The following is a 25,747-nucleotide window of genomic DNA, read 5'->3' as shown; positions in this document are numbered from 1 at the left end:
TGTGTGGGCTGGATTGTGCTCTCACTTTCCAGCTCTTTCACAGCTGAAGCACGTAGACCCAGAACCAATGCCCTCTATTCTTTTATTGTCATTTCCTCTCATTCACTTATACGTCTGTTTTCTGCTCTTACTCTTACAGGCACCAGGAGACCGACAGGAGGCTGAAAAATGTAAGTGATGTCTCTCTCTTTTTTGTCTTTCTTTATTATCAGGGCTATTTCAGAAACAATGACATTTAGCACATTTTACAGTCCCCCTGAGTGACATGTAACTATGGTTCACAGTCCGTAGAGTATTGAGATCCCTGCACACTTGCACAATAAATACAAGGAGTAATACATTTAAAAAAGAGAGATTGTTCATCTCCAATATTCAGTTAAAGATATCAGATGACAGATACAAAACACATTTTGTTGATATCTTCTGTTCAACTGGATTGGCAAAATGTACTGTATTTGAGCACGATGCCTTCTCCCTCATTTAATTTTGGTTTTAAGGTCTTGCCTTTAAATTCATAGTTATAACGATTCAGGAATATGACTCATTGTCCAGATTTAGTTTCCGACTGCAAATGAAGTCTTTGCAGGAAACGCGCTCGTCGCAGCTTCAGTTGTTTTCCTGCATGTGTCTGCTGTACACTCCAACAGCAACAGTAATTCTTTTATAACTTGCGTGACATAAAATCACGTGCTGACAAGTGCTGACTTGCCAGTTGTGTGTGTAATAGGGGACCAGCATGATCAATGCAGAGATGTTTGCTTGCACCAGTGTGTTACATGTTCCCAGCCGACCTAATAATACACACACAAACAGCACACAGAGTATTCTGGATGAGCCTGGACACAAGAGCCTGGCACTGCGTGATATGTACTGTGTCGCAGGAGGGTTACAGCTTTCATTTTGTAACACCTGCTGCACACAGCATTCAACACTAAGGATAAAGGGATCACTAATAAGATGTTTTATTCCCTTTCTGAAGGTGTTGATCTCCATTTACTGGCTTGGTAGAAAAGCTCAGTGCGACAATTCCTATGATGGGCCTTACCTGAACTTCAAGGCCTTTGAAGGATTATTGGGTACAGCACTTTACAAGGTAAGAAGTGAGTAGTTCACTTATACTGCACTTTGAGCTGCCTTATCTGTGGTGTCATGGAACAAAAGCTTAATTTATTGACCTCTTAGAAACCCAAAATAGCATGAATGAAATTGTCTTTTATAACCTTTGCACAGTACATTTCTGTATCCTCCCTGGTATTTGGACTATGTGGGGAGGAATGAGTGTGATAGGCTGAGGGGCCACATATTTCTTGCCACCAAAACCAAAGCTACATTAAGTCATAAAAGATCTGATCCCTTGACTCAGCTATTTTAATCTTGTTTACAGCACAGAGCACAGTTCACATAGTTACCATGTCTTTTCTTGAGGAAGCACGTTTCCTCCCCTCTGCTCATGCCAGTGTTGAATTTGGCACTTTGCGTTCACATAGATTTATAGGTGGTGGCGTGCAAGGCCTCTATAATTCCACCGACAGCGGGGATTTTACAGTAATAGCACTTGATTACGGCATGTCTTGTACATTTAGCCATGATAATCCAAGTTCAGTGGCACAGGCTCAGGCTGGATTTAGTTTGTGGACTTGTATTGTCTAGTAGAACCCGGTGGATTACAGATCTGAAAATGATTTTCTTTTATAGTGGCTGACAAGTTTTTGCTTGTTTGTAGCCTTACTGGTTAAGGGTATGTGTTTACATACAATGACATTCTTTCCATGCAGTAAACACAGTCATCAAGGTCACATGGAGCATTGTTTGTTATGACAGAAATGGCAGTAAATAGAAAACATTGGGATTATTCCATTTGAAATGTAGCAAGCTTCCCCCCTTATAGACCTTATATACAGTATAACAGTGTTTGTTTACAGTAACTGAGTCTGCAAGAATGAGAAGCCCAGACAGCTCAGACTTCACACTCTGGGAGATCTCTCATGCACACCACACACAGTGGAGTTAAATATTGTAATTGGCTCCCAATTATCGGACTGTGTGTTTGTGTGTGTATGAAAGGCTCTGCAGGAGTCGTCCACTCAGAAAGGCAGCAACGTCAGGGACAGCGGTTTTGGAGATAGCTGGTACTCAGAGCGAGAGGAGCTCTACCAACTGAGAGGAGGAGGAGGAGGCGGACACAGGAGCGACGACTCCCTGGACAGTTTGGACTCTTTGGGTTCCCGACCTCACAGCATCTCCTCTGACACCACTCTTAAAGGCAGCAGTGAGGGTAGGAGACATCATGTCCTTTGCAACTTTTAGACAATTGTGCAATGTTTAAGGATTTCTGCAGCTCTTCCTTGTACTTTGCCCACCTAAGGTTGGCTTTATTACATTTAAGACAAGACATGTGATGTTTCTGTTGTGCAAATGTGTGTTACTGGAGATGTCCGCTCACATCCTTTCTGTAGATTGTTATTAAAGTGTTCCCATTTTCTGAAGTTGTATTTCTGAATCAGTATAATATAATCCATTTCCTCTGTTCTGAACTTCAAATATTTCAGCAGGGCAGAAATGCTGCATCAGAGCCAGCGAGTTGACTCCCATTTATCAAAACAAATGCCTCTCGCCATCTAGTGGTGTGCGTTTGAAAGGCAGTATTTTCACTGTATGTTCACCCAAGTCCCACTGAGAGGTGCAGTAAATTATCACTAAAACCTGTCTTGCTTCACAGACAGAAGTAGACTTTGCTTTAAAGGAGTGAAATGCTTGTCAGTGATCTCAGAGCAACCCTCTGTATTCATACACAGAGAGCAGTGGGACATTCCACAGTTGTCCACGCCAGCTTGTAAGTCAGGAAAGAGAGCTCTCCTCCCCACCCTGTACCCCATGTTACTCCTTTAAAGTCTCGCCAGAACACACAACACACTCCCCTCTCTATTGTCTCCTTTCTCCCCTCATTTGTCCTTTTTTCACAGCGTTCAAACGCGTCTTCCTTCTCTACATTACATATAACCCACATAATATCATATCTCACACATGCCTTGTCCCTTTGCTCTCCTGTCCTTCTTCCATACTCCAGGTTGTTGCAGTGACACTGAGGCAGACTCTATCTACAGCATGGCTGGGAACAAGGACACCCTCAGTTACCGCCGGTCAGTTGTCATCATGCCCAAGACCGCCGCCCAGTTTAACCAGTTCCTGCCCACTAAGGACAAATCTGCAGCTTACGTCCCTGCTCCCCTGCGGAAGAAACGGGCCGAACGCAATGACGACAATCGGCGCAGCTGGGCCAACCCCATTTACACCGAGGATGATGGCAGACTCACCAGGTACTGGTACAATACATGATAGTAAGCACTCTGATCTGTTTGAAGGTGCTCTCTCTAATCTCTGCTTATTAATGAACGTGCCAGTTTCACACAAAATCCATCGTTTGTGCTTATAATTCACACTGTGGCTGTGTTTGACTTGTTGTCTTCTCCTGTTGCTGTTCATGATGCTGTTGTGTTGTCTGCAAATGGCCGGCGGTGTTGTGCGTCATTTTGCTGCGACACTTTTCCTCTGACTGCTGTGGAAACAGTCAAGCATCCCAGAGCACCTTGCCTACAGCTCATGAGCAGTGGGCCTATGAGTACGAAAGTGGCAGTGAATCGGACATAGACCGGCCGGATCCAGATCTTGTTCTGGATGATTTGGCCAGTAGACGCTTCCACAGCCCCTCCCCGGCTCTGCCCACCAACTTCGCCGTGCCCTTCAGCCACCTGGCAGGCGGAGGGGCAGCTCAGGGTGCGAGGGCCCCCTGGCCAAAGGTCACAGTGGGTCCCAGTGTGGCCACTCAACAGAATGTGACCTGCCTCAGGTCAGAGAACATGAAGCTGCGGTGTGACTTTGATTTGCTTGCCTGATGACATCAAACTAGATTGCTTCTCTTACCCTCATTTTGCATGGTTGATGGTAACCATGAGCCACATCTTGGGTCTCAGTGTGATGTATCTAACAGTGCTGCAAAGTTCTTAGTTTGTTGGTTTCTGTTTGCATTTTGTTGAAGTTTAGCTGCAGCATGTCATTGTTTGCTCTGTGTGCGTTTTTTGAGCTTGGAGGAGCGATTTGAGTTGGTAACGTAGCTGCTCCAATCATTTTCCGCCTCCTTCACCATTTGGTTTGGAGCTTGCATTGGTGTGCTAAGTCTCCCGTCTTTTGCTGTGAGGTTGTTGTGCTCATGGAATGTTCGTCTCTTTGCGTGACTTTTTGTGCTGCTGAAAAAATGTTGACATATGTGGTTGGCTGTCTCTCTTGAGCAGCAGCAGCAACATCAGCACCGGGGAAACACTGCCTCCCCAGCACGGCTCCGTGAAGATGGACCAACACGGAGCTGTGTGCACTGACAGTCTGTTCAAGGAGATTTACGATGACTCTGATGACGATGATGATGATGAGGTGGGCTATGCTGACCCAGTCCAGGATGATCTGTACAGCCGAAAGATGGGTGTCAAACCTCAGCCTGCTGCCAACATATCTTATGACAAGTTCCTCCCAAAGTTCTGGACGCCTGAGGAGGATGATCACATACAGAAGATCAAAATGGGCTCTCAGAGGAGACCCTGGTATAAAAAGATGCAAGGCCTCAGGTGTGTGAGGGAATTAAAACACAGCAGATACTATAAATGTACACATAGCCTTGATGCTCTCTACAAACACTCTGTATGCACATACAGACTTTATGGTTTACCATTTTTCTGCTTCTTGTGCAACCTTGAATTCTGCTGTACTCTTACATGCATGCCAGTTCAACCTTCATACTTAAAGATTTGAAATGTAGTGTCCTATGATAAACTACTTTTTCTGTTTAAAGTCTTATTTTTCTTTCTCTTTCCCTGCTTCTGCCTCCTGTCTTTCCCCTTTACCCTCTTCCTCCTTCTGTCCCTTGGCCAACGCTGCTGTAGCCATAAGAAGACGAGTTCTTCGTCAGATGATTCTGACTGTGACGTCAGTCCTCGGCCCTCCTCTGCTCCCTCTTCCTGCGGCCCCTCTCCCTCTCACTCCCACACACATAAGGCCTCGACTCACACCGCCCTCGTTGTGGGGAAAAGGTCGATACAGCTGCATGATTGTGACAATGAGGGAATGATTTAGAGCATTCAGATTTGACAGGAGAAACATAATCCTCTCCTTTCTGATGAGCTGCTTTCTAATACACTAATGATGATAGAATACACAGATAAGCAGCTGGAGTGGCCCTAACATGCTCCATGAAGCAGTTTGCTTGAACTGACCTCAGTAGAAAATAGGCTGCATGTCAGCAATATTCTTATTGATTTCCAGCTTATTTCATAGCAGAGTGATTGTAATAGTCTGAATTTGATCTTTTTGAATCAAATACCACCACTATTGCTGCCTCTTGTATCTTTTCCTCCTCTTAATGCTCTTTGATGCAGTTCACATGCATGCACTCATCACCTCTCTGTACTTTTCTCTCCTTCCACCTGACCTGCAGTCCTCACAACCTACCACACACTCCCCAACAGCTCCCAGAGATACAGCCCCCTCTGTTACCACCTCCCCCTCTAGTGTTTGCCCCAGTGGACCCCACCTCAGGTCCCAAGCTGGTCAAAGGTGAAAAGTGGCATCTCCTGGGGCGCAATGACCCCCGTGAGCCCCCAGATCCCTTTAATTACGAGAGCATTCCCCCCGACTTGGAGAATGATGACATGTTTGCCAGGCGGACCCTGGCTTTCCAGTCCAACACAGACCTGGCTATGACGAAGACTCAGCTGTCCAAGAAACGCCATCGTTACTCATCTGAGCCGCAACTCAACATCATCACCCAGCAACACAGCCGTGGCAACACCGAAGAGAACGAGTTCCCCGACATTGAACAGGACGATGTGGTGTATCGTAAGGAGAAAACGGAGCAAGCTCAGCGACAAAGGCCGCTCTCTGGAGCCCCCGACAATTACGCCCCTATGCCCATCCCAGAGCCATGGGCTCTGCCCCCTGATCTCAAAGCCAGACTCCTCTGCCCCCCGTGTCCTCTGACCCAGAGAGAACCCACAAATAAAGACAACCAGGTCGAGAATGAGATGCATCCTAAAACAGATGACATGCTGGTTCGTAAACTCGGAGCCTTTTCTGATCATAGCTCATCAGCCAATCAGACTCCCTCAGTGCCTTCTTCCTGTAGCGAAGGCGACCTGCAGAGGTGGCAGGATATCAGGAAAGCCAGTCAGCTAAGATATAAGAAGAAGCTTATGGTTGAAAGGCTAGCTGCTCTTAAGCTCTAGAAACACATGTGACAGTGCCTGTTAGCTTCTCCTAATTTTGTGGAATGATTCTCCTACTTTCCTTCTTATTATTTAAATTTATTTCAGTCTTGACATATTTTCTGTGTGATTCTCAATTAGTCTGGGCAGCATGTTTTTAAGGGCTTCACAGTTAGAAATGAGAGTTATACAAAATTTAAACTCTTGTTTCTGGAAACTAATCCGTAACATTTCCATTCACTGGATCGGAGTTTAACAGAGACCACAGTGAAGCAAATGTGGTGAAATTCACTTGGGGATTAAGTCACCGTGAACTTGTTTTAAATGTCTGGTTTTTAGAATCGAAAGAGGGTTTGTTCCAGTCAGAACAGAAACTGTGATGAAAGGAAATGAATTGTTGGTGTGTTGTTGTTGTGGTATATTTTACCATACAAACACATGGATTGTAAATGTTGAGAGTAGATATCTGGACTGCACATCAAACAAACCCCTGTTGTGTATTTTGAAGTGTGATATATAAGCAAAACAGCAGAACATCATTGATCAAATCCATGATTCAGGATTAGTAATGTTTAACAGACCCAAATTCTGTATTTTATTTTGGTTTTCTTTTCAGACCGAGTTTGCCTGTGATTGAAAAAAAAAAAAAGAAAAAAGATTCATGTCCAATAAAGACGAGAATAGACTTTACACTCTTGTCATGCATTGCATTGAACTGGCCATTTGTTGAACTCCACTGTACCATGAGTACAGTGTTGTTTTCTCAGCCAATGGAACTTCACACTGACATGTAAAGCTCAAAGTGCAGCAGCATGATAGTGTGGAAAGACTGAGCAATATCCAAACATAAGGTCCCGAACACTGACTGCACCAAGCGGCGCAATTTAATGTGACATCAAACCTATAGAAATTCCCCAGGTCTTTGAATGAAGGTGTGACTGGTGGAGTCCATAGTAACCAGGACACAAATCTGGGCTACCGTGTTTGCACATGTACAGACACACACGGGCACTCACAAAGCAACCATTTAACCAAAGTCAAGTCCATCTGGATCTACTTCACATCCATACTGTGTGCAAACCCACAGTCCCAGTGACATCATGTTGGAGTCTCCAGAAAGGCAGCTTTGTTTCGGGAAAGATACATGTTCACTCAACTCCAGTCAAATGTCAGGGAAAGGAAAGGTGATACTGCACTGAAAGTGCTCTACTGTTGTACACACCTTGAACTTTATACTCTTTAGAGGGAAACCAATTCTTTAGAAGTGGAAACCAGCAGTGTCATGTTTTGGCTGGATTTACATACACTTGAAACATTGTAATATGACTTTTTGTTTTGTACTCTATGCAGGTATATATATGCATAACATGCTGTAACTTTAAGACCTTATATATGAGAGTTTCTTATCATTATCAAACACTTCCCAACAGTAGTGAGAGAGAGAGAAAAGAACTGCTCTGACCGGGAAAAGCTGTGTATCATAGAATCATATTCAACGTCTATCAGACAGGTGGGTTCACCGAGTCTAGGAGTCACTAATTGGAATTGTGCTCTCAACCAGTTCAATCAGACTCGGTGTCGAAAAACAACAACAATCTGCAGTGATGTGATTTTTGTTGTATGTGGTTCTCTCTGGTTTCCTAGAGAACAACAAATGGAAGAGAGTATCGACGGGTGAGTTGATCCGGGCTCCCAGGAATGTGGCCCGTTTGCATTTGCTCATGGTCTCTTACAGTCTCACCCCTGCTCCCTCCTGCTTTTGTGCTGCTCTGTTCCCTCTCTCTAACTGCTAAACGCTGACACACAAACAACGTGTATGGTGTGGTACCGGGGCCAAGTTCAGGGTGGAGATGGGAGTTTGGGGGTGGGGTGTACAGTACAACAAAGGCTGAATTGACAAATAAACAAAGCAAAAGGATGAGTCATGTACCTAAACTGCAGCACGTCCCAGAGAGTTACAACTAAACAGTGGTCTTAGAATTTTAATAGCTAGGTGATACATGTTCAGGTAAGTGACTTTGCTCCTTTGCATGATGGGAAAGGCTGTGATGTGTGTTACTAACCCACTGAGCTTATATCACTCCACAGTTTTTCTGGTTGACTTTTGTGGTGTTTTTGTGAACTAACACGTGTGAACTAACTAAGATTGAATTCAACTTATTTCAGCAGCAGTTCCAGATAAGTGGATGGGATGTAAAAGCTGGAATCTATTTTAATATTTTCTGTGATGTAGTGGTAAGATGGTGCATGTATACATGTAAACATAAGTTTGCCGTGGTATGCAAACTAAACCTCACCCTTAACTCTCAGAGGATGAAGATCTTTTGTCAACACTATTTTCAACTTCCTCGCAGGAGTAAATCAACAAGTGATATCCAGACTGAATCAGCCATCCTCCGGCAAGCACGCTATGAGGAGCTGGAGAAGTTCCGAGAGCAGATAAAGGAGAGTGATGATAAGTGGCAGGATGTGAGTATAACTCATATGTGTTTCGCTTTGCACCATTCTTCTTACACTAATCATGACAAGCTGACACTGGGAGAAAGATGACGGGGAAGAAGTTTGGTTCCCATCAGGGATGAGGTTGAAGTGAAAAGTGAGCTCATGATATGTGTGACGGTCATGGCAGCAGTGAAATTAAATGAACAGTGTTTAGATAGAGGCAAGAGACGGAGGCAGACACTGATTGGTGCAGCGCTGCCCCGTAGCTGTGGCCTGTCCTCGTTTCCAAATCACAGTGTCTGAGACAGGAAACATCACATACGATTGCTGCGAAATGGTATTAGGATGTAATATTGTTAGATAATGTGAGTTAGTCCATATAAAATCAAGTCTGGTGCAGCAGTGCTCCAGTTTAAACACTAATGATCTTTTATAGGTGCTTGTTTTTAGATAATATACAGAGTTGTATATACAGTTATCTGCATGTGCATACAGTATGTTTGTTTATCAGAAGTCTTATTGGTGTCATGGCAAAATAATGGAGCCTGAAAGCAGCATTTAGGTCACACAGTGCCTAATACACAGGGGAGGTGAGCCGGGAGGAGCTTAAAGCACTCAAATAGAACACCTTCAGATGCAACCCTTTCTCCTTTTCTGTCTGTCTCAACCAGTCCGTTTTATCCTAGTCAAAACTGAACAAGTATAAATTCCTGCATGAGGTGATGTGGGTTTACTTTCGCTTCAGGACCTGAGCAAATGGAAGACCCGGCGCAAGAGTGTCAACTCTGATATAGTGAAGAAAAAAGAGGAGCGTGAGAAGATAGAGCAGATTACCGTCGGCAGTAACAGAAGGTCCAAGACCTTCAAGGAGATGCAAGAGGAGAGGTAAGAAGAAAAAGTACCTGAGCAAGTAGTTTTTGCAGTGCATTGACAATTTTACATTATTTATTAATGCAATCCTATAGAAATATGTTTTCTTAATTTCTGACAATGGTTTTAATAAGTAAGACAAAATGCACTGAATTTCTTCCTCTTCATACCCATTTTACCTTCAGAGGTGGACCCTTTGCTAAGGTAATTTAAGAAAAAGCTGTGAATGAGAAGTATTGCAAGTACAAACAGACTAAGGGATTCTTTGTGCAGGAGAGAATGGAGGAGAGTCAGTGTGAAAGTGTAATGTCATCATGCATCGTAAACTGCCAGCCTCCCCTTTTTTGCATCTACCTCCCTGTACCCAACGATGATCTTTGTTTTTAATTTTATCCGTCACTGTTCATATTTTCGTATTCCATTTCCTCTGTCTGGTCCGCAGAGAAAATAAAGGCAGAAACAGCAGTGGCAGTCGTCTTGGATCTCTCTCTTACCCGGACAACGACGACGTATTTGACGGACCTGTCATTGCCCCTCGTACCCGTACCCTTCCTCCCAGGAGCTACACTATTGACACTCCTTACTATTCATCTGAACCATCCCAGCCTTCTCTAAAAGAAGAAGAACCCTTTGCTGCTGCCCCAGCCACTGGCAGAGCCGCTTTCCCACCCACTAAACAGGAAATCAACATTTTGGATAGCCCTGCAGGCAGCGACACCACGACCGCCATCACTCCCAGTCTCATTCCCTACGGCCGCAGCTCCCAGCGTGCTGCAGATGTACCTTTAGAAAAGAGCCCAGTCTCAGAATACTCCAGAACAACCAAGACAGAGGAAACCACCACCATTGTCTCCTCTTCCAGCTCCCTGCAAAAGGTGCCAGAGCCAAGGCGCCCATTGTTGAGCTCACAGACCAAGGTGGAGGCCCCCTCCTCTGGTTTTCTGTACAAACAACAACCGCAGCTCAGCTCGATGGAACCCAAACCTCCTGGGGTGTCTCGGGTGTCCGCCTCCCTCCCTAGGAGCTACCAGAGATTGGATAGCGCACGTTTGACCTCAGTTGTCGCACCAAGGCCCTTCGGGACCTCCCGCATCTCTTCTCTTTCCAGAGCCTCCACAGTGAGTAATAGATAATATTTTGAAATTAAATAGAAACTACTAACACAGATGAATGGGCATCTAGAGGCCATTAGTTTGGCAATATTAAATGTTTGATTGCAGATACAAAGATATTTGCTTATAGTGCGTCAGTGTTACATAACAGTACAATCTGATTACCGATTACTAATCCACAGGAAATAACTTTTACTATCAGCCCTATGTTGTTTGTCATCTGTTTTCCTGTAACTCACAGACGGACGACTCCCACAAACGTGTCAATGGTGACGCCAGTGTTTCTCAGAAGTCATCTGTGCCGAGCCGCTATCAACAGTTCATGACCTCGGAGGATGAGGCTCAGTCCAGCTCAGCCCATAGCAGTGAAGACGAGGAGGAGGCGGAAAGTGTCACTCAGAGTCTCTCACCTGTCCCTCCTCCAGTCAAGAGTGAAGCTCCAGTCGGTCCTGCTCGAGCCAAAGACAACAGCCAGGTATGTAATTACCCAATGTTGACCAAACAGATCAGCCTTTTACATTGATTATTTATGAGGCGCTTAAATATAATAGAGCTTTGCTTGAATGACTTAAAGTGACCTCGCATATTTTTAATAAATCCAAAATAAAGAAGGACTTATCCCTCTACCTTTTCATATAATTTCCTGTGCTGCACTTCTGAAATAGCAACAGGTTCATCATCAGCCATTGATGATTATTGCAAGGGTTTTTTGCCCAAGCGGACCTACATTGACACCCCGACTGAGTCATTGGCTGATAAAATGGCTGAAATTAACCTTTCACAGACGTATTGGTATATCTGCAGTTATGCTTGTCAGTATGGAAAGTTTTATTTTGGCTGAAATTGTATTTTTTATTTTATGTCAATAATTGCAATGAATACAAAGATGTTTGGCAATGATATAGATTTTGTTGATACATGTTCTGTATATTTGTTTTGTTTAGATAGTAATAAAAATGTTAGTTTGGTAAGTAATAAAAATGTATGGCCAGACTATAGGGTTATGGTTAGGGTTAAATAAAGGAGAAAAAACTGCTCCTAACTAACCCATAACTAACCTAACCCTTTACCAACAACAAAACCTTTAGAATCAGCCCCATGAAATACATATCATTTGCTATATAATATACACAAACTGACATTGTATCTCCCCTCAAAGGTAAGGAAAACGTAGTTTCTATACTCACCAGTTTTGGCGTTTGGTGTATTTTATAGGAAAACTACTGTGAGATGCGGATTAACCTGAACCAGAAGCCCAACAGCAGCAGAGACTTTGGCTTCCAGGCAGCCTGGGACTCGACCGGTGCTCACGTCACATCCATACAGTCAGGTAACAGCAGCGACAAGATGGTAGCTGTTTATTCATCTTCTAAAATGGCGATTCCAAATCAGACAATCTGGCGATTTTAAACCCCAGTAGTATTTTTGGAAACTATCACATTTCACAGCAAGGCTCTGCTGGTTAGTTGTCAGCATGTTTTCCAGTCCTTTCCAGTGGCATTGCCAGATTTAGGGCAACATCTTTATAGGGCAACATCTATCTGGGTCAGATCTGCTGAGGCTGAGCCTCTCTTTCTACTGAGATTCTCCACCTCCACATTGCAGCATGGGTTAGGGTTGCAGCGTGTATTTCAGTACCATACATCATCTAACAACACACACAAATACATGAACTCTTTAGTGTATTTGAACCAAACGGTGGTTGTTAAAGTTGTATGTTCCACTGTGTCACATCAATTCCTACATTGTGTTGTGTTTCTGTGTAAGCCAGCTGGTAGAATTTCAGCTGCTGTCCTTTGGAAAGAAAAACAATAAAGAGGTGCAATGTGTTATCCTCTTACCTCTGATCTAGCTTAAAGAACACAAATATGCACAACACCGCATGCAAATCAATCTCAGCCACAGCAGTTCAGACCAACAATAACTAAATAGACAATTATATTACCGTGTTGCACAAACTACATTAAAAGTGTAATAACAAGTAGTATCAATTTTAATACAATGTGTATAGAAAAAGTTCTACTGAAGGTGAATTAGTGATATCACCAACTGAACATGTAAGCAATGCACTGCAAAGTTATAGATGTGAAATGCCACGTTGTTAATAAAATAAATGAATAACGACGGAATGTTATCTCTAAAAGTATCAAGTAAAGATACGTTTAAGACTGTGTGTAGCTTTCATATTGTTCAGCATTTGCCACAGTATGACTGTACAATTTCCCTGTTCAAGTGAATCTAAGAGCATTTACAGGGATGTGTTGTTCATGTAGTATTAAGCTGTTCCACTGTGAGCCCTACTGCATCTCCTATGTGTGTGTGTACTGAGATGGTCATTCATTTCATTTATATGCTATAAGAATATTGCGATGGACAAATTCATAGTTTCAGCCGTGGAACCTGTAACACCTTTCATGCTGCTAATGACCTGCTCCCACTGTGCCTTGAGCAGGCAGCCCAGCTGAGATGTGCCGGCTTCAGGTCGGTGATGAGGTGCTGACGGTGAACAGGCACAAGGTGGCAGAAATGAGCTACACAGACTGGAAGGCCTACATGGGGGAAGCGATCCAGGAGGGCAGTCTGGTCATGGATATTCGCCGTCATGGCCAAAACAGTGAGTCATTTGAACACCGTGCATGTGTGTGTGTGTGTGTGTGAGATTAGATTGCACCAATTTAAGGGTTGCATTCCTGGAGTGACAGTGCTGCTTATGCTGCTTGTGTTGCTAAACAGTTTTGACACTTTAAATTGGTCCGTAAACTATTGTGAAATCATCCATGAATGATCTCACGACAGTAAAATGGGTGAAGGACCTGCATCATTGTTTTTTTTCTTTTCTGATGAGGGAAACTGTTATTGTGTTGACCTCTGAGGCTTTTGTGTCTCATGTGTATTTTTCTTCTGTTTTTTTCATATTCTTCTATTTTCTCTTGTATTTCTTCTGTTTTTTTGTCTGTGTGTTTTTTTTCCTCCTCATAAGTATTCCTATCTCTACTCATGTGGTGTTTTCCTTGTGAAGAACTAACCCAGCTCAGGGCCATGGTCCTGTGAGTGTGCTGTGTTCACAGTGTTAGTATAACAGGCTTACTATGTCAGTGTCACCTTGTAAAAATAATAAACTACCCAGAGTTGTTCACCTGAACTAACACACAGCACTGGTTAAAATAGTTTAGTGGCGTCCAGTGGTTGTGAGCCTGTTAGAATCACTGTGTGGGTTTACAAAAGCTTAAATAAGCTGCATGGCTGGGGAAGGTGGGTTCTGTGTCACCCCCTGCTGCTCTCTGTGACAACACCATAACAACAACCTTGTCCCCTGCTTTATAGTCTTCCTTATGCACATTTCCAGTCAAATGTGATATTTCACATGTACTCTAACAAACACAAATGCACTAAATCATATGGTTTTATGTGCATAAATACTGTACATCATACTATTTGTCACTGCATTGTCTGCACGCAGACTGGGACAGAAATCAACCTTCCCTGCCATTTAAAAGCCATAAGACCATCAATCTGACCAGTACGGATCATCCAATACTTCTAGGTTCCCCTGATACAAACATCATAAACCCCAGCCTTGATTTCACCTCACGCATCTCCACGGAAACGCTGCAGTCCCAAGAGGGCCCCGCTAAACCAGTCCTCATCGTAAGTGACCTCGAATCATCCAGGTTGACTCAGGTTTGATCAGTTTTCATCCCCATCTTTGTTCGCAGTCATGTACCTTTTTAATGAGCCGACATCCTGCCATGTCTCTCTACAGGATTTGGCTTCCAACAGGGTTAATGGAAGTTTCCATGAGAAGTCTGTGACCATGAGGAACAAAGGTAAACAGCAGACAGCACACAGTCAGAAAGGTTATGAAATTGATCTTGAAGTCTGTTTCTGTTCTGAATACAAAAATATACCTGGAGGGTGTCAGTTTGTTGAATAGTGTTAGAGTGGTGTGGATAACATTCATGGATGTTTATACCTGCAGGGCACTGATACAGTTATTTGTGTTTAAATGTTTAGATTGTATGCAGATGATATCTCGCCTGGTTATACTTAATCTTTGCTGTGCTTTTCCATTCCTCATGTAGAGTCAGAACCCATATCTTTGAAAAACTTAAAACGGAGGTCAGAGTTTTTTGAAACAGGTAAAAAGCATTGATTGAAAGAAGGGCGGGGTAATCTCAATCATGGATACTCCCTCTGTGTTATCTGTTGGCTGGATTCTCTGTGCTTTTGTGTCACTGAAGAGTTCCAAATGGATTTTCTCTTGCATGCAAACTGCTTCATGTTCAATGGATAAGGAACCAATTTATAAATATGTTGAGATCCTTCATGGCTTTTCCTTTTCTGGTGCCAGAGCTTAATCCTTGTGCTGTGACCCTTCCCTCCTTCAGGTGGCTCAGGTTCCAGTGTCAGTGCGCTGGTCTTCCTCTGTGGTAAAGAGTACAGTAAATGTACAGTGACTAATTGACCTTCATTTGGTACAACTGGACACTGACATGCTGTTCAAACCAAAGCAGTCCGACTTCTGGAGAGAGAAGAGAGATTTAGAGAAAATAGTGTGTAAAAGCAATAAATTCAGCTCCAAAGTCTGGCCAGAATGTCAAACATAATCCCAGTGTACCAACCACAAATACATTTCTTAAAGTCCTACTGTGTTTGTGGTGTTTTTGAGTGGCTTAATACATGGTTATAGTTTTCATTCTTGTGCATGAATTTTAAAGCATTCCTGTTGCTTCCTTGGCATGCATGCATTGAAGCAAGTGCCCAACCTTTTGTGCATCTTTATGCATGCTGCTGATGTGTGTGTTTCTTCCCACTGTTTGCTCAGTCTTGTCCTCACAATCAGTTTATTGAATTTCATATTCAGAGCTATAAGTGTGGCATCTAATGCAAATGTCAACAGTGGGGTGTGATCTTGACCTTTGCTGTCTGAGGCTTATTGGGAAACATCAATTATTTGATTTTAAATGTCATTTTCAGTGATTAAGTGATGCTCGACATAAAACTTTAATAAGCCATTGTGTGATACAGATACCTCTCAGTTGATTTGTATATTTCAAGTGTTGACTGAGTGATTTTCTTTATTCTCAAGGAGGATCAGATGCTGTGTTGCCAGATGTGAGTAGTTTTGACAGTTTTTGTTTAGCATATCAACAATTTTGAGAGCAGCACCGTTATTACAAAGCATACATCTATTATTAAGGATTTCACATGAACTTTATTCATAGTTTTTCACTTTTTTCACTTTTAGTTGCCCACTGGGACCCATTTTATGAATGAAAGTGGATAAATAAACAATTACAATTGACAGACATTAAATTGCCTTGTATTACAAATATAATAGCAGAGTTACAACGCAAAATGGACAGTAGCTTATTCACAATTTTAAGCTTGACTTTAAAACCATCATCAGAAGCAGGTGGAGGACAAGTAAACCAGGTGTGGCAGCCTGAACACTTGATGAATGAACATTCAAGCAATTGCATTTACTATATATTTGTGTCTTGTTTGCCTTCAGATACCCGTTCCTCCAATAACTCCCTCATCCTCCAGCCGCTGGTCCTTGGACCCAGAGGAGGAACGTAGAAGGCAAGAAAAATGGCAGAAGGAGCAGGAACGCCAACTACAGGTACAAATGGGCTCCCTTGTATAGCAATGACATTACAGGTTGCCAGTTCATTAGGTACCCCCAGCTAAAACTAAGGGGCTTGTAAAACAATAAAGTCCTTCATTGCAGTTATAATGTCTAGTCATTGTCGAAACTGTTTTTAGAATGGTTGTATTCTGTAACTGTCCAACAGTTTGGCAGGTTGACTTGGTAACAGACTTGGTAAGGGCAGCAGTGTGTGCAGTGCAGACTCTGACTCTTGTTTGGATGAGATTTGCAAGTGATATGCTGCATCTAAAAAACAAAACAAAACAAAAACAAGCACACATTTAAGGTGCTGCACCAGTCCAGGTAAGAGACAATGAAACAACAGTAAACTAGAGAGAAATAACATTTTTATTGTAATGCATTATACTTTTTATGATTTGTAGATTTAATTTGCCATACAAACTAGAAAATATGAAATATTTGGTGTACAGCTATTCACATACACAGGGTTAACTAAATGTAAGTACTATAATACACTCTAGAGACCTCATTAAGTTGATTTAAGTCTAATTTATTCAGTGTTGCTCCAAAACAGTTTAAACCTTTATTTTAGGCTGTTCAGATGTGTTTACCTAATGAACTGCAAATTGAGTGTATAGTCATACAAGGGAAAATACCTAATGAACCATAGTGAAAATTAACTGGATCTGATAGCCATCTTGAAATCAATACGCCATCCCATCTGAGTCTGTTCCTAATGGGCTGTGAAGAGAAAAACTTGCTGCTCAGGCAGCTGAAAGTAAACCATCCGTCGAGTGTCCAACTCAAATACCGCAGAATCCTGTCAAAACATTTTTCTGAGGGTCTATTTCTGGATGGAGATCAAAGGTGTCCACACAGAGCACTGATGTAGCCACGAAACTGTGTTATTCCTCCAGTTTTCCTTTCTCCCTGTTGGATAAACGGCCTGATTTTGTGATGTTCCAGGGAGTATTTTCCTGCCTAGGGCAAGATTCTACGGGTTTATCAGCTTTCAGGGTGGTTAGGTAACATTTAGGTGAGCTTAGATTTGTTTGAAAATGAATACAGCTATGAAAGATTTTTCTTTTATTCTTTATTTTATTGCTTTCTTCCCATTGAACTATAGTAGGGTACTGTGCACTATAGTGTAAATACACTCTCACTTAACCTGTAAATAATGCTCCTAAAATAATGAAGTTACTGTTCTTGAACATATTTCGATAATCAATATTAAAACAAAGATAGTTTTTGCTTCTTTTGGCATAAAATAAATATGAGGCCTGTCTGTGCCACCAAGGAAAACGTTCTGGCTACGTCTAGCTGTGGCCCCAGGTGTGGATTCAGCCGTTGCTGTAGTGATACAAAGTCTAAAATAGTTTGCAGAGACTAATATTTAAAAATGCATACAAATCTTCCATTACAAATGTGTCATTTGTAAAAGCTGTGTTTTAATTTGATGAGTTTACTACTTTAATGAGTAGTGTGGTTTTCGTAAGACATCCTTTGTGGTTAGGGGGCTTTAATTAAAATACTATTAGAATAATTTTTTTTTTTAAAAAGGATCTCCAGGAGAGGTTTGTGCTTGGGACACTAGAATATATGTGGAATGAGTTCTGGTGTTGCTTCAGTAAGTTACTCATACATGTGTAATGGGATGACCTCTCACCACCAATTTTTATTTTTTTTTTCACCCAGGAGAAATATAAGCGTGACCAGGAGAAGTTGCAGGAGGAGTGGCAGAAGGCTCAGGAGGAGATTGCCAAGATGAAGGACCAACAAGAGCTAACAAAGGTGTCGTTCGTCTGTCCTGAAGAGCTTTTGTTACATTACACTGTTGAACAGAGGGAAATGTCGCCAGAGTAATTTTAAAAGCCACATATTCAAATGCCTGTCTGATAATTGTTCTTTAATGAGTGGAAAAACTGCCCAGTGTTTTTCTCGAGTACTGTAATCTTACCTCTGAATGCCGAGTTTTAAATAGGAATCTTTTCTCAATGGTTCCTGCCGCAGCCTAATTCATCTCTATCGAGACCTTTTCTCCCGTCTTCATTAAACGTGCATTGACCAGGTCTAGATCCAGCTTGTAAAAGACATTCTAATCTCAATGTTTCCCAGTAAAATAAAGGTTTTCTTTCTTTAAAATATGCTAGTAAATGAAATTGCTAGTGCACATTAAACACACAGCTACCAGTGTGCAATAAGGTCAATCAGATTTACCTGGTGCTGACATTCTAAATACTGTGTGACCTGTAGTGAGGTAATGTAAAGTGGCATTATGCTTTGAACTGAAATTGTAAATTCTGTAAAATAACTAAAAGAGACTTGATATTTTTGATAGAATTATGTGCCATTGGGATTTTCTTAAAAAAATAAGAACAGGTGCATTTCACCAAGTGAAAGTAAAAGTAGAACAACGTTCAGTCACATGAGACAGTCAGCAAGTGCAGCTATTCTTTCTTTGATGAAGTATTTTCTGTCCACACTTTTGCAACAAAAACTCCCCTCAGATTGGAATTTCAAAACACTCACCACAGGAGTTTACATGCATTTCTACATCTTTGTTACAGTTCCTCTTAGAGGTCAAAAAAGTTGTGAGAACAGTTAAAGCCATCAATGCTCTAACACTTTTGCTTTTTCTTTCATTTGTCTGACAGGGGAACAGCCGCAGCATCAGCCCATTCTCGTCCCTCCCTCAAGTCAACCAGGCCACAACTACTCTGTGGGAAGAGGAAGAGAGAAAGAGGAAGGAGGAACACGAGCGCCAACGACAGGCAGAGGAACGCGAGCGCCAACGACAGGCAGAGGAACGCGAGCGCCAACGACAGGCAGAGGAACGCGAGCGCCAAAGACAGGCAGAGGAACGCGAGCGCCAAAGGCAGGCAGAGGAGAGGAGGAAGAGGGAGGAGGAGGCGCGAGAGCTGCAGCGTCTCCAAGAGGAGAGGGAGAGGAAAGAGAAGGAGAGGAAAGAGAGGCAGGAGAAGGAGAGGAAAGAGAGGCAGGAGGAGGAGAGAAAGAGGAGAGAAGAAGAGCTGATATGGCAGAGGAGGAGAGAGGAGGAGAGGGAGGAGGAGAGGAGGCGGCAGGAGGCCGTGGAGCAGCAGCGCAGAGAGCGGGAGAGGGCCTTCCAGGTGCAGCAGCAGCAGCAGCAGCAGCAGCAGTGGTCAGTAGAGACACTCCTCCTCCTCCTCTTCTCCGAAAAACACTAAAACTCACATGTCTTTCATGTCCTCATCTGTCAATCATGCTAGTAATAACACACTTATCTGCTTTATTTTCTGTGCATGGACATAACTGCAACAAATGTGTTTGCATGTGCTTTGTCATCCACCTCCACCTGTCTCCACACTCTGCTCTTCATCAAAGGGCTGCCAATGTCCAGCCTCCTCTGTCCTATACAGACAGGTTAGTACAGGAAGTTTGCATCTGGAGCCACTATGTAAAAATTCATGTTGTCTACGTCCAGTTACACCACCACTGACACTAACTAGCCTGTTCTTACATCACACATACTTTCAATGTGGAAATTGCCTGGTTTCTTTGCTCGATATAACAAAGAAATCATTACAACCGCTCTGAATAATAAGAGAACATCATCATTTTTCGAGGTTTGGGAAACAACCAAACATTTTATGGACCAAACAACTTATCAATTAATTGAGAAAATAATCAACAGATGAATCCATTATGAAAATAATGGTTACTTGGAGTCTATATAACAATGTGCAACAGTAATGCATTCAAACAGTATGTAAGAAGAATGCGATACATGTGTAATCATAGGGCCCCAGTTTATGTGAGACATTATAAGCAGAATACACGTCAACAATAAAATCAATTTAAAAGGAAGGAAACGTAGTTAATAACTATGTTTCTATGGACACTCATATGCAGAGTGATGAATAAATAAATATGGTAAATCACATTTTGTAATTTTAGAAGTCTCTGACAAATACTGTACATCAATAAACACTTCAATTTCACAATTTAACTATAGCTAAATGCGAACTAAAAAACATCTATCAATTCGTAAATGTGACATTTCTACAATGTTACTGGTTTTATTTGAATCTTGAAGTAATAAATGTTGTTTTCACATTAGTTTACCCACATTTTCAGTTTCAAGTTCGTTTTTTCTGAATTATTTATACATTTCCCTGCACAGGGACTTGTCTTGGCAGCACGGTTTGTTCTTTCTGGAGTTACATAGAACCTGCCAAAGCATATAAACCTGCCAAAACATCACTGTACATCAAGTCTCTGTCATTTGTCATTGTAACCCAAAAAAATTGAATCGATTAGGTCGCATTAAGTTGTGCTTTCCCTAGTATCTTTTAAGCTTTATTGTTTTATTATTGTTGCTTTTGTTAAAGAACATTAGTTAGATACTAAGGTGCTCTTGCTTGTTGTCTTCCCTTGTTCTTTATAGTATTTTCTTTAATTAAATAATTAAATAATACAAATACAATAAATCTACAGCACATCTAATGTATATAAACATAAGTTTATTTATTTTGCCAATGCATTTTCATTTTTATTTTTAAATTTTATATTTTCTTTTACTCTGACAGGATAAAATCCAAATCATCTCCACAGCTCGATGAAGAAGAAAGACCTCAGAGGAGAGGTCAGTTTTCTCAATTTACTCTTCATGAATTGAAGATTTTGAACAACATTGACAACAGTATCACATGTTTCTCTTCAAACATGAACACAACTCCACAGATCTGTGCTCACTCTTTGTTTAGCACAAGAAGACAAACATTAGTGATGCTACGCACAAGGGTGTAGGTTTGGTAACAAGACTGCTGGGGACTCTTTTTTGAAAACATGGACAAAATGACGTCTGTGTTAAGTAGTGCAGGCCAGAGAGAAAGGGGAAGGCCAAAAGATTTGCCTGTGTGCTTTAGGTTTGGCCCTAAAAACTCACCGCTGTGTTGTCAGAACAGCACATCACCTGTGCTCTCGTCTCCTCTGTGACTCACAGTGATATTTCTGCTTGGTTGTGATGCGTTCACTGATGTCGTAAAATCCGCTCGCTCACTCACCCTCGCTCTCCTCCTACAGCATTCGCGCACACTTACACATTGTCTCTAATATTAGTTAGGACAATCGGGCTTTCTCCAAATATTGGTCCCCGCCATCCATACTCAAACCTCAGCCCTTGGCTCCACAGTCATGTTCTGAAAATCAACAGGTTACTAAGGACTAAACTGTGGGCTGAGGTAAATATGTTACCTCATTCATTCGGTAACCTTTTTTTTTTATTATTGTTATATTGGTTTTTGGATACTGTTCGGACCCAAATGTTTTATCTTTTTGGGTCAATATAATACTAACTTACATGTACTACCAGGTGTGTATGGGCAGCCGCGGGGTACCGCTCACTGGCGGCTGGAGGAGCAGTTGAGGATTGCGTGTGACAGGCACGCAAAGAGTCAACAAGCTGCATCTCAGCTGGAAATGGAGAGGAGAAACATCCTCAGTGCCATGAGATACAGGGAGCCAGAGAGAGGTGTGCTCAGGCCTTGAAGCTCCGCCTCTCAGTTTTAAATCTGAAAGCCCTTTTTTTTTTTTTTGATCAATCGAGTAGAACATTTCAACAAATCAAAAGTTACAGTTGTTGGATTTACAGCTGGAAACAATACAGCTAAAACAACTAGCTGGTTGATTGCAGGATGATTTCGCCATGATCGAATGCATTCTTGATGACCTGATGCACCTTTTCATAAAGAATGTTCATATTGTAGGCTCCACTGCTTATTCTTTTATAAATCTTGGGGGGAAAAAACACTATCTTCATCATCACAAGCTTTTTCTCCAGTTCCCATTTTCATTCCATTTCCTCAGCTGGCTGTGATTTACTTCCCACTTCCAAGAAACCTTTCATCCCAACCCAGCATAATGTTCTGTTTATCTCTCCTCTCTCGACGTGCAGTGACAGGCAGTGGACTGGATGAAAGGAAAGGTCAGCAGGCTCTGTCGCAGTCTGAGCTGGAGCGGCAGCAGATCCTGAACGAGATGAAGAAGAAAACGTCGCTGCTGACAGACAGCAGCTGGATACGCGAGCAGTCCTCTAGCTTCGCCAGCAACAAGGAGAGTGACGTGCCACCCATGCGCAGGTACGCCACAGTCTAACCACAATATACAGCGGTAAAACACACAATCTCATCTATGTTGTGCGAGGATGGTGGTTTGCTTTTACTAAAATTCTGTCAACCTGAAATGAAGGCATTAGTTAGTCTGGCTGCCACGCTGAGTGTGTGAAAATTGGTCACACACTTAGTTTCTTAATATCAAACCAAATGCACAGGTGGTAGCCAGACCAATTAAATGTCTCAACTAACCGGCTAATGCGAGCGTGGCGTGGGTTGGCTTTGCAGAGGCGAGTCTCTTGACAACTTGGATGCCTCCTATAACTCCTGGCGCTCATCATGGACACCCAGGAGCAACTCATACGCCCCAAACTACACCCGGCCCCACTCTGCCCTTTCAGGCAGCTCCTCTTTTTACAGTAGTGGATCAGGGACCCAGCGGTCCTCCTCCTCCACTCTGCCCTCCTCCTACTCCATGGGCTCCCTCCAAGGCGGGGCAGGAACCTCCTCATCCCTTCGGTCCTGGCAGACACCCTCACCCTCCTTTTCATCATCCACCACTTCTCCAGAGCCAACATCTGAGGCAGGTGTCCCTCAGCAGGGGAGCAGGTAAAGTAACAGCTTTGCTTTGCTTAACACCCCCAATAAGCTGCCTCACTCCTGTCACTGGTATACTGGGTCAAAGTGGTGGTGGTGGTGTTATTAAACCATAACCTCTGGTTGGGGAGTTTTTTTGGTAAAGGATATCCTGAATCTTTTTTTTTCTTTAATTGTATTCTAAATGTGCTACAATAATGCTGTTGACTTTAATATGCATTTATGTGACATGCTCCATACAATCACCCTCTATTCTACATTCATCAGGTTTATATGCACCTACAGTGAATGTCATTTTTTTTGTACAGGTTCTTTGTTAATGTTGTGTGTGTGTGTTCATGTGTCTATGGTAACATTTGTGACGTCATAACAATTTTTTGATATTCACGTCGGAAATTCACAGACGCCACCTGCTCCCACTGGGCGACACCAGCTGTCAATCACACTGGTGTCCACTCATATGCTTGGTGTTTCCTGAACCATTAAACTGAACATTTTAGCTGATGTTGTAAATCAAGTGAGAAGTAGGTTCATTTTCCCACAAATTTCTATTCAAACTGAGTTCCTTTTGCAACCCTCCGAGTCGCCACCTGTTGTTCTTAAGCAGCGGACAGAAGACTACGTCCACTTTTTATAAAAGCTCTATCTTGATATTTTTAAGACTTCAGCTTACAGTAATAAACATTTCTGCATATTGTGTTTCTTTGTTAAAGTAATAAATATTTGCTTCTTCTTTTGTGGTAATGTTCAAATTGTTACCACAATTATTTTAGGTGATCAAACAATTCAGATCAAACAAATAGCAGTCGACTCACTTGACCCATATCCAAATGCTGTATAATAATCATTTTAACCCCATTGTATACCAGTGTCTGTGTGTGCGTGTGTGTGTGTTTTGTCATGCGTTTGTGCTCGGCTTTCAAATCATGGCTGTACGTTCTGTAATCCAGGTCAGTGAGTGGCAAGAAAGTCTGTACGTTCTGTGACACCGCGCTGGGAAAGGGAGCAGCCATGATCATCGAGTCCCTTGGGCTCTGTTATCATTTGGGCTGTTTTAAGGTGAGAGCTGGGCTCCCGTCGGCCTCGGAGCACATCTGCACCATGATTTGGCCAATCCTCCAAAACTAACTTGATTATGCCAGACTCTCTTCTTCTTGCTGCTAACCTAATGAATCTCAAGCTCCTGCTTTCTTCTACAGTCATGAAAAGTAGAAACCTGAAAGTAAAACTTATCCAAACCCTCTCACCTTGTTTCTTTCTACCAGGGCTTAATTCTCGTTGTCGATCCATCCTGAAACTTTTGTCTTCACTTCACTTTGGTCTCCTGCACCTAAGTTGTTATCCGTCTTGATTTTTATCTCTCTCTCTTCCTTATTTTTTCTCCTTCTGTGCATACAATCAAGTCTCTCCTCATCACTCCTCCTGTGGCCTTGGACACTATCCATTTTCCCTTTCACTATGGAGTTTCCCTTTAACTGACGAGTTTTCCCTTTTTCCTGAACTTCCCCAGTGTATCGAGTGTAAGTCGGACCTTGGAGGATCGGAAGCTGGCGCTGAAGTCAGAATACGAAACAAACAGCTCTACTGTAACACCTGCTACATGCGATTCAAAAGTAGGTGCTGATCCGCATTAGGATGTGTAGTGTTTCGGCAGTTTGTCTCTAAGTGTAATGTTGCTTCATTTTCTTTCAGGTGGCCAACCAACCTCTATGTGATGTCAGTGTCCTGCAGCAGATTGATGAAGAAACTACTTGTGACAACAATCCATGAACACTAAAGTGAAGCCACTGCTAATAGCTGGAGCGCCTGGCGTGGACATAACTTCCATTTTTGAGTCTAGAAAACTGCCAATGTTACTCATTGGCAAGAATCATGTTCATGCTCTGACAGTGTGTGATTGAGAGGGTAAGCTTGCAAAAGAAGTTATCTACAGTACTTTAAAAAAAACGTTTATATCCTATTAAGTATTACAGCTGCACAAAGTGTAAGGCTTCTGCATGCACCAGAGTTTTGTTGAAAATGTTTGTTAGCCATGAAAATAGCCGAGCAATAAACCGACTATAAAGTTACGCATTCGTTTGACTGTAACTCGTTTGATTTTGGAGACACCGAGAGAGAAGCCTTCGTTCATCATCCCCTCGTTTTTTTTTTGCCGAATCTTGTGTTTAGTAACACGTTTGTAAACTAAAGTATTCCTGTCGTGTGTATGTGCCTTTTCATTTGTAACAGGGAGAAGTAAGATTAAGATGATTAGCATTGTTTCAAAATGTATTTAAAAACATCTGCTCAGTCTGGAGATATCAATGATTGATGGAGCATTATACACAGTACATATATATGTATATATATATATACTGTTTATATGCAAACAGTAACCTTTGTAAATAAAAAGACTAAATGCCCCTCTTGTGTTTCTTACTATTTTTTTTGAAATCCCACAATTCTTGGCAGTAATATTCAGGTATACGATGCAAGGTTTTCTCTGCCTCTGTTATCTGAAATGATTATGCTCATCTTTCTGTCTGTCCCTCTCATTCTCTGTTTCTCTGTAGTGCCACAGTCATAATGAAAGGAATTTCAATGAGCTTTTGTGCAAAGGTTCAGAGGACCTGCCTGCTTTGTGTTTTCCAAAGCTAATTTGTCATGCATTTTTCATTCAGTGTGCATACATTACATTTCATTTCACATTGATAGGTTATTCTCCTAATTCACTCTGTCATTCATACGGCATGCAGTGCTGCATATTCATACAAGTAGGGAATTGCATACAGT

General features: G+C 42.2%; 1 protein-coding gene across 18 annotated transcripts in view; it reads left to right on the top strand.

Annotated features, from left to right (window-relative positions):
- The window catches only part of lmo7a (LIM domain 7a), a 46,879-nt gene extending 21,502 nt beyond the window's left edge, over positions 1–25,377 (top strand). For 2 of the 18 annotated variants that reach the window (XM_058614850.1, XM_058614860.1), the window contains 27 exons: positions 140–170; positions 980–1,093; positions 2,065–2,275; positions 3,068–3,317; positions 7,893–7,922; positions 8,603–8,717; positions 9,436–9,575; positions 10,003–10,678; positions 10,914–11,147; positions 11,888–12,002; positions 13,125–13,286; positions 14,133–14,353; positions 14,436–14,499; positions 14,755–14,811; positions 15,061–15,102; positions 15,762–15,787; positions 16,188–16,298; positions 17,982–18,077; positions 18,941–19,446; positions 19,650–19,688; positions 20,855–20,910; positions 21,640–21,798; positions 22,222–22,405; positions 22,667–22,987; positions 23,926–24,034; positions 24,486–24,588; positions 24,668–25,377. In XM_058614850.1, coding sequence (XP_058470833.1) covers positions 140–170; positions 980–1,093; positions 2,065–2,275; positions 3,068–3,317; positions 7,893–7,922; positions 8,603–8,717; positions 9,436–9,575; positions 10,003–10,678; positions 10,914–11,147; positions 11,888–12,002; positions 13,125–13,286; positions 14,133–14,353; positions 14,436–14,499; positions 14,755–14,811; positions 15,061–15,102; positions 15,762–15,787; positions 16,188–16,298; positions 17,982–18,077; positions 18,941–19,446; positions 19,650–19,688; positions 20,855–20,910; positions 21,640–21,798; positions 22,222–22,405; positions 22,667–22,987; positions 23,926–24,034; positions 24,486–24,588; positions 24,668–24,690 — 4,195 coding nt within the window. In that variant the 3' untranslated portion in view covers positions 24,691–25,377. Of the gene's footprint in view, positions 1–139; positions 171–979; positions 1,094–2,064; positions 2,276–3,067; positions 3,318–3,568; positions 3,848–4,289; positions 4,617–4,931; positions 5,079–5,482; positions 6,252–7,689; positions 7,719–7,892; positions 7,923–8,602; positions 8,718–9,435; positions 9,576–10,002; positions 10,679–10,913; positions 11,148–11,887; positions 12,003–13,124; positions 13,287–14,132; positions 14,354–14,435; positions 14,500–14,754; positions 14,812–15,060; positions 15,103–15,761; positions 15,788–16,187; positions 16,299–17,981; positions 18,078–18,940; positions 19,447–19,649; positions 19,689–20,854; positions 20,911–21,639; positions 21,799–22,221; positions 22,406–22,666; positions 22,988–23,925; positions 24,035–24,485; positions 24,589–24,667 lie in introns of all 18 variants that reach the window. The other 16 variants (XM_058614994.1, XM_058614924.1, XM_058614876.1 and 13 more) reach the window with 16 other exon arrangements.
- Positions 25,378–25,747: the final 370 nt, after the last annotated feature.

Source organism: Solea solea, chromosome 2, assembly GCF_958295425.1.
Source record: "Solea solea chromosome 2, fSolSol10.1, whole genome shotgun sequence".
NCBI lineage: Eukaryota > Metazoa > Chordata > Actinopteri > Pleuronectiformes > Soleidae > Solea > Solea solea.
The sequence above is the reverse complement of the archived record's forward strand: the minus strand, read 5'-3'. Positions and strand labels throughout refer to the sequence as shown.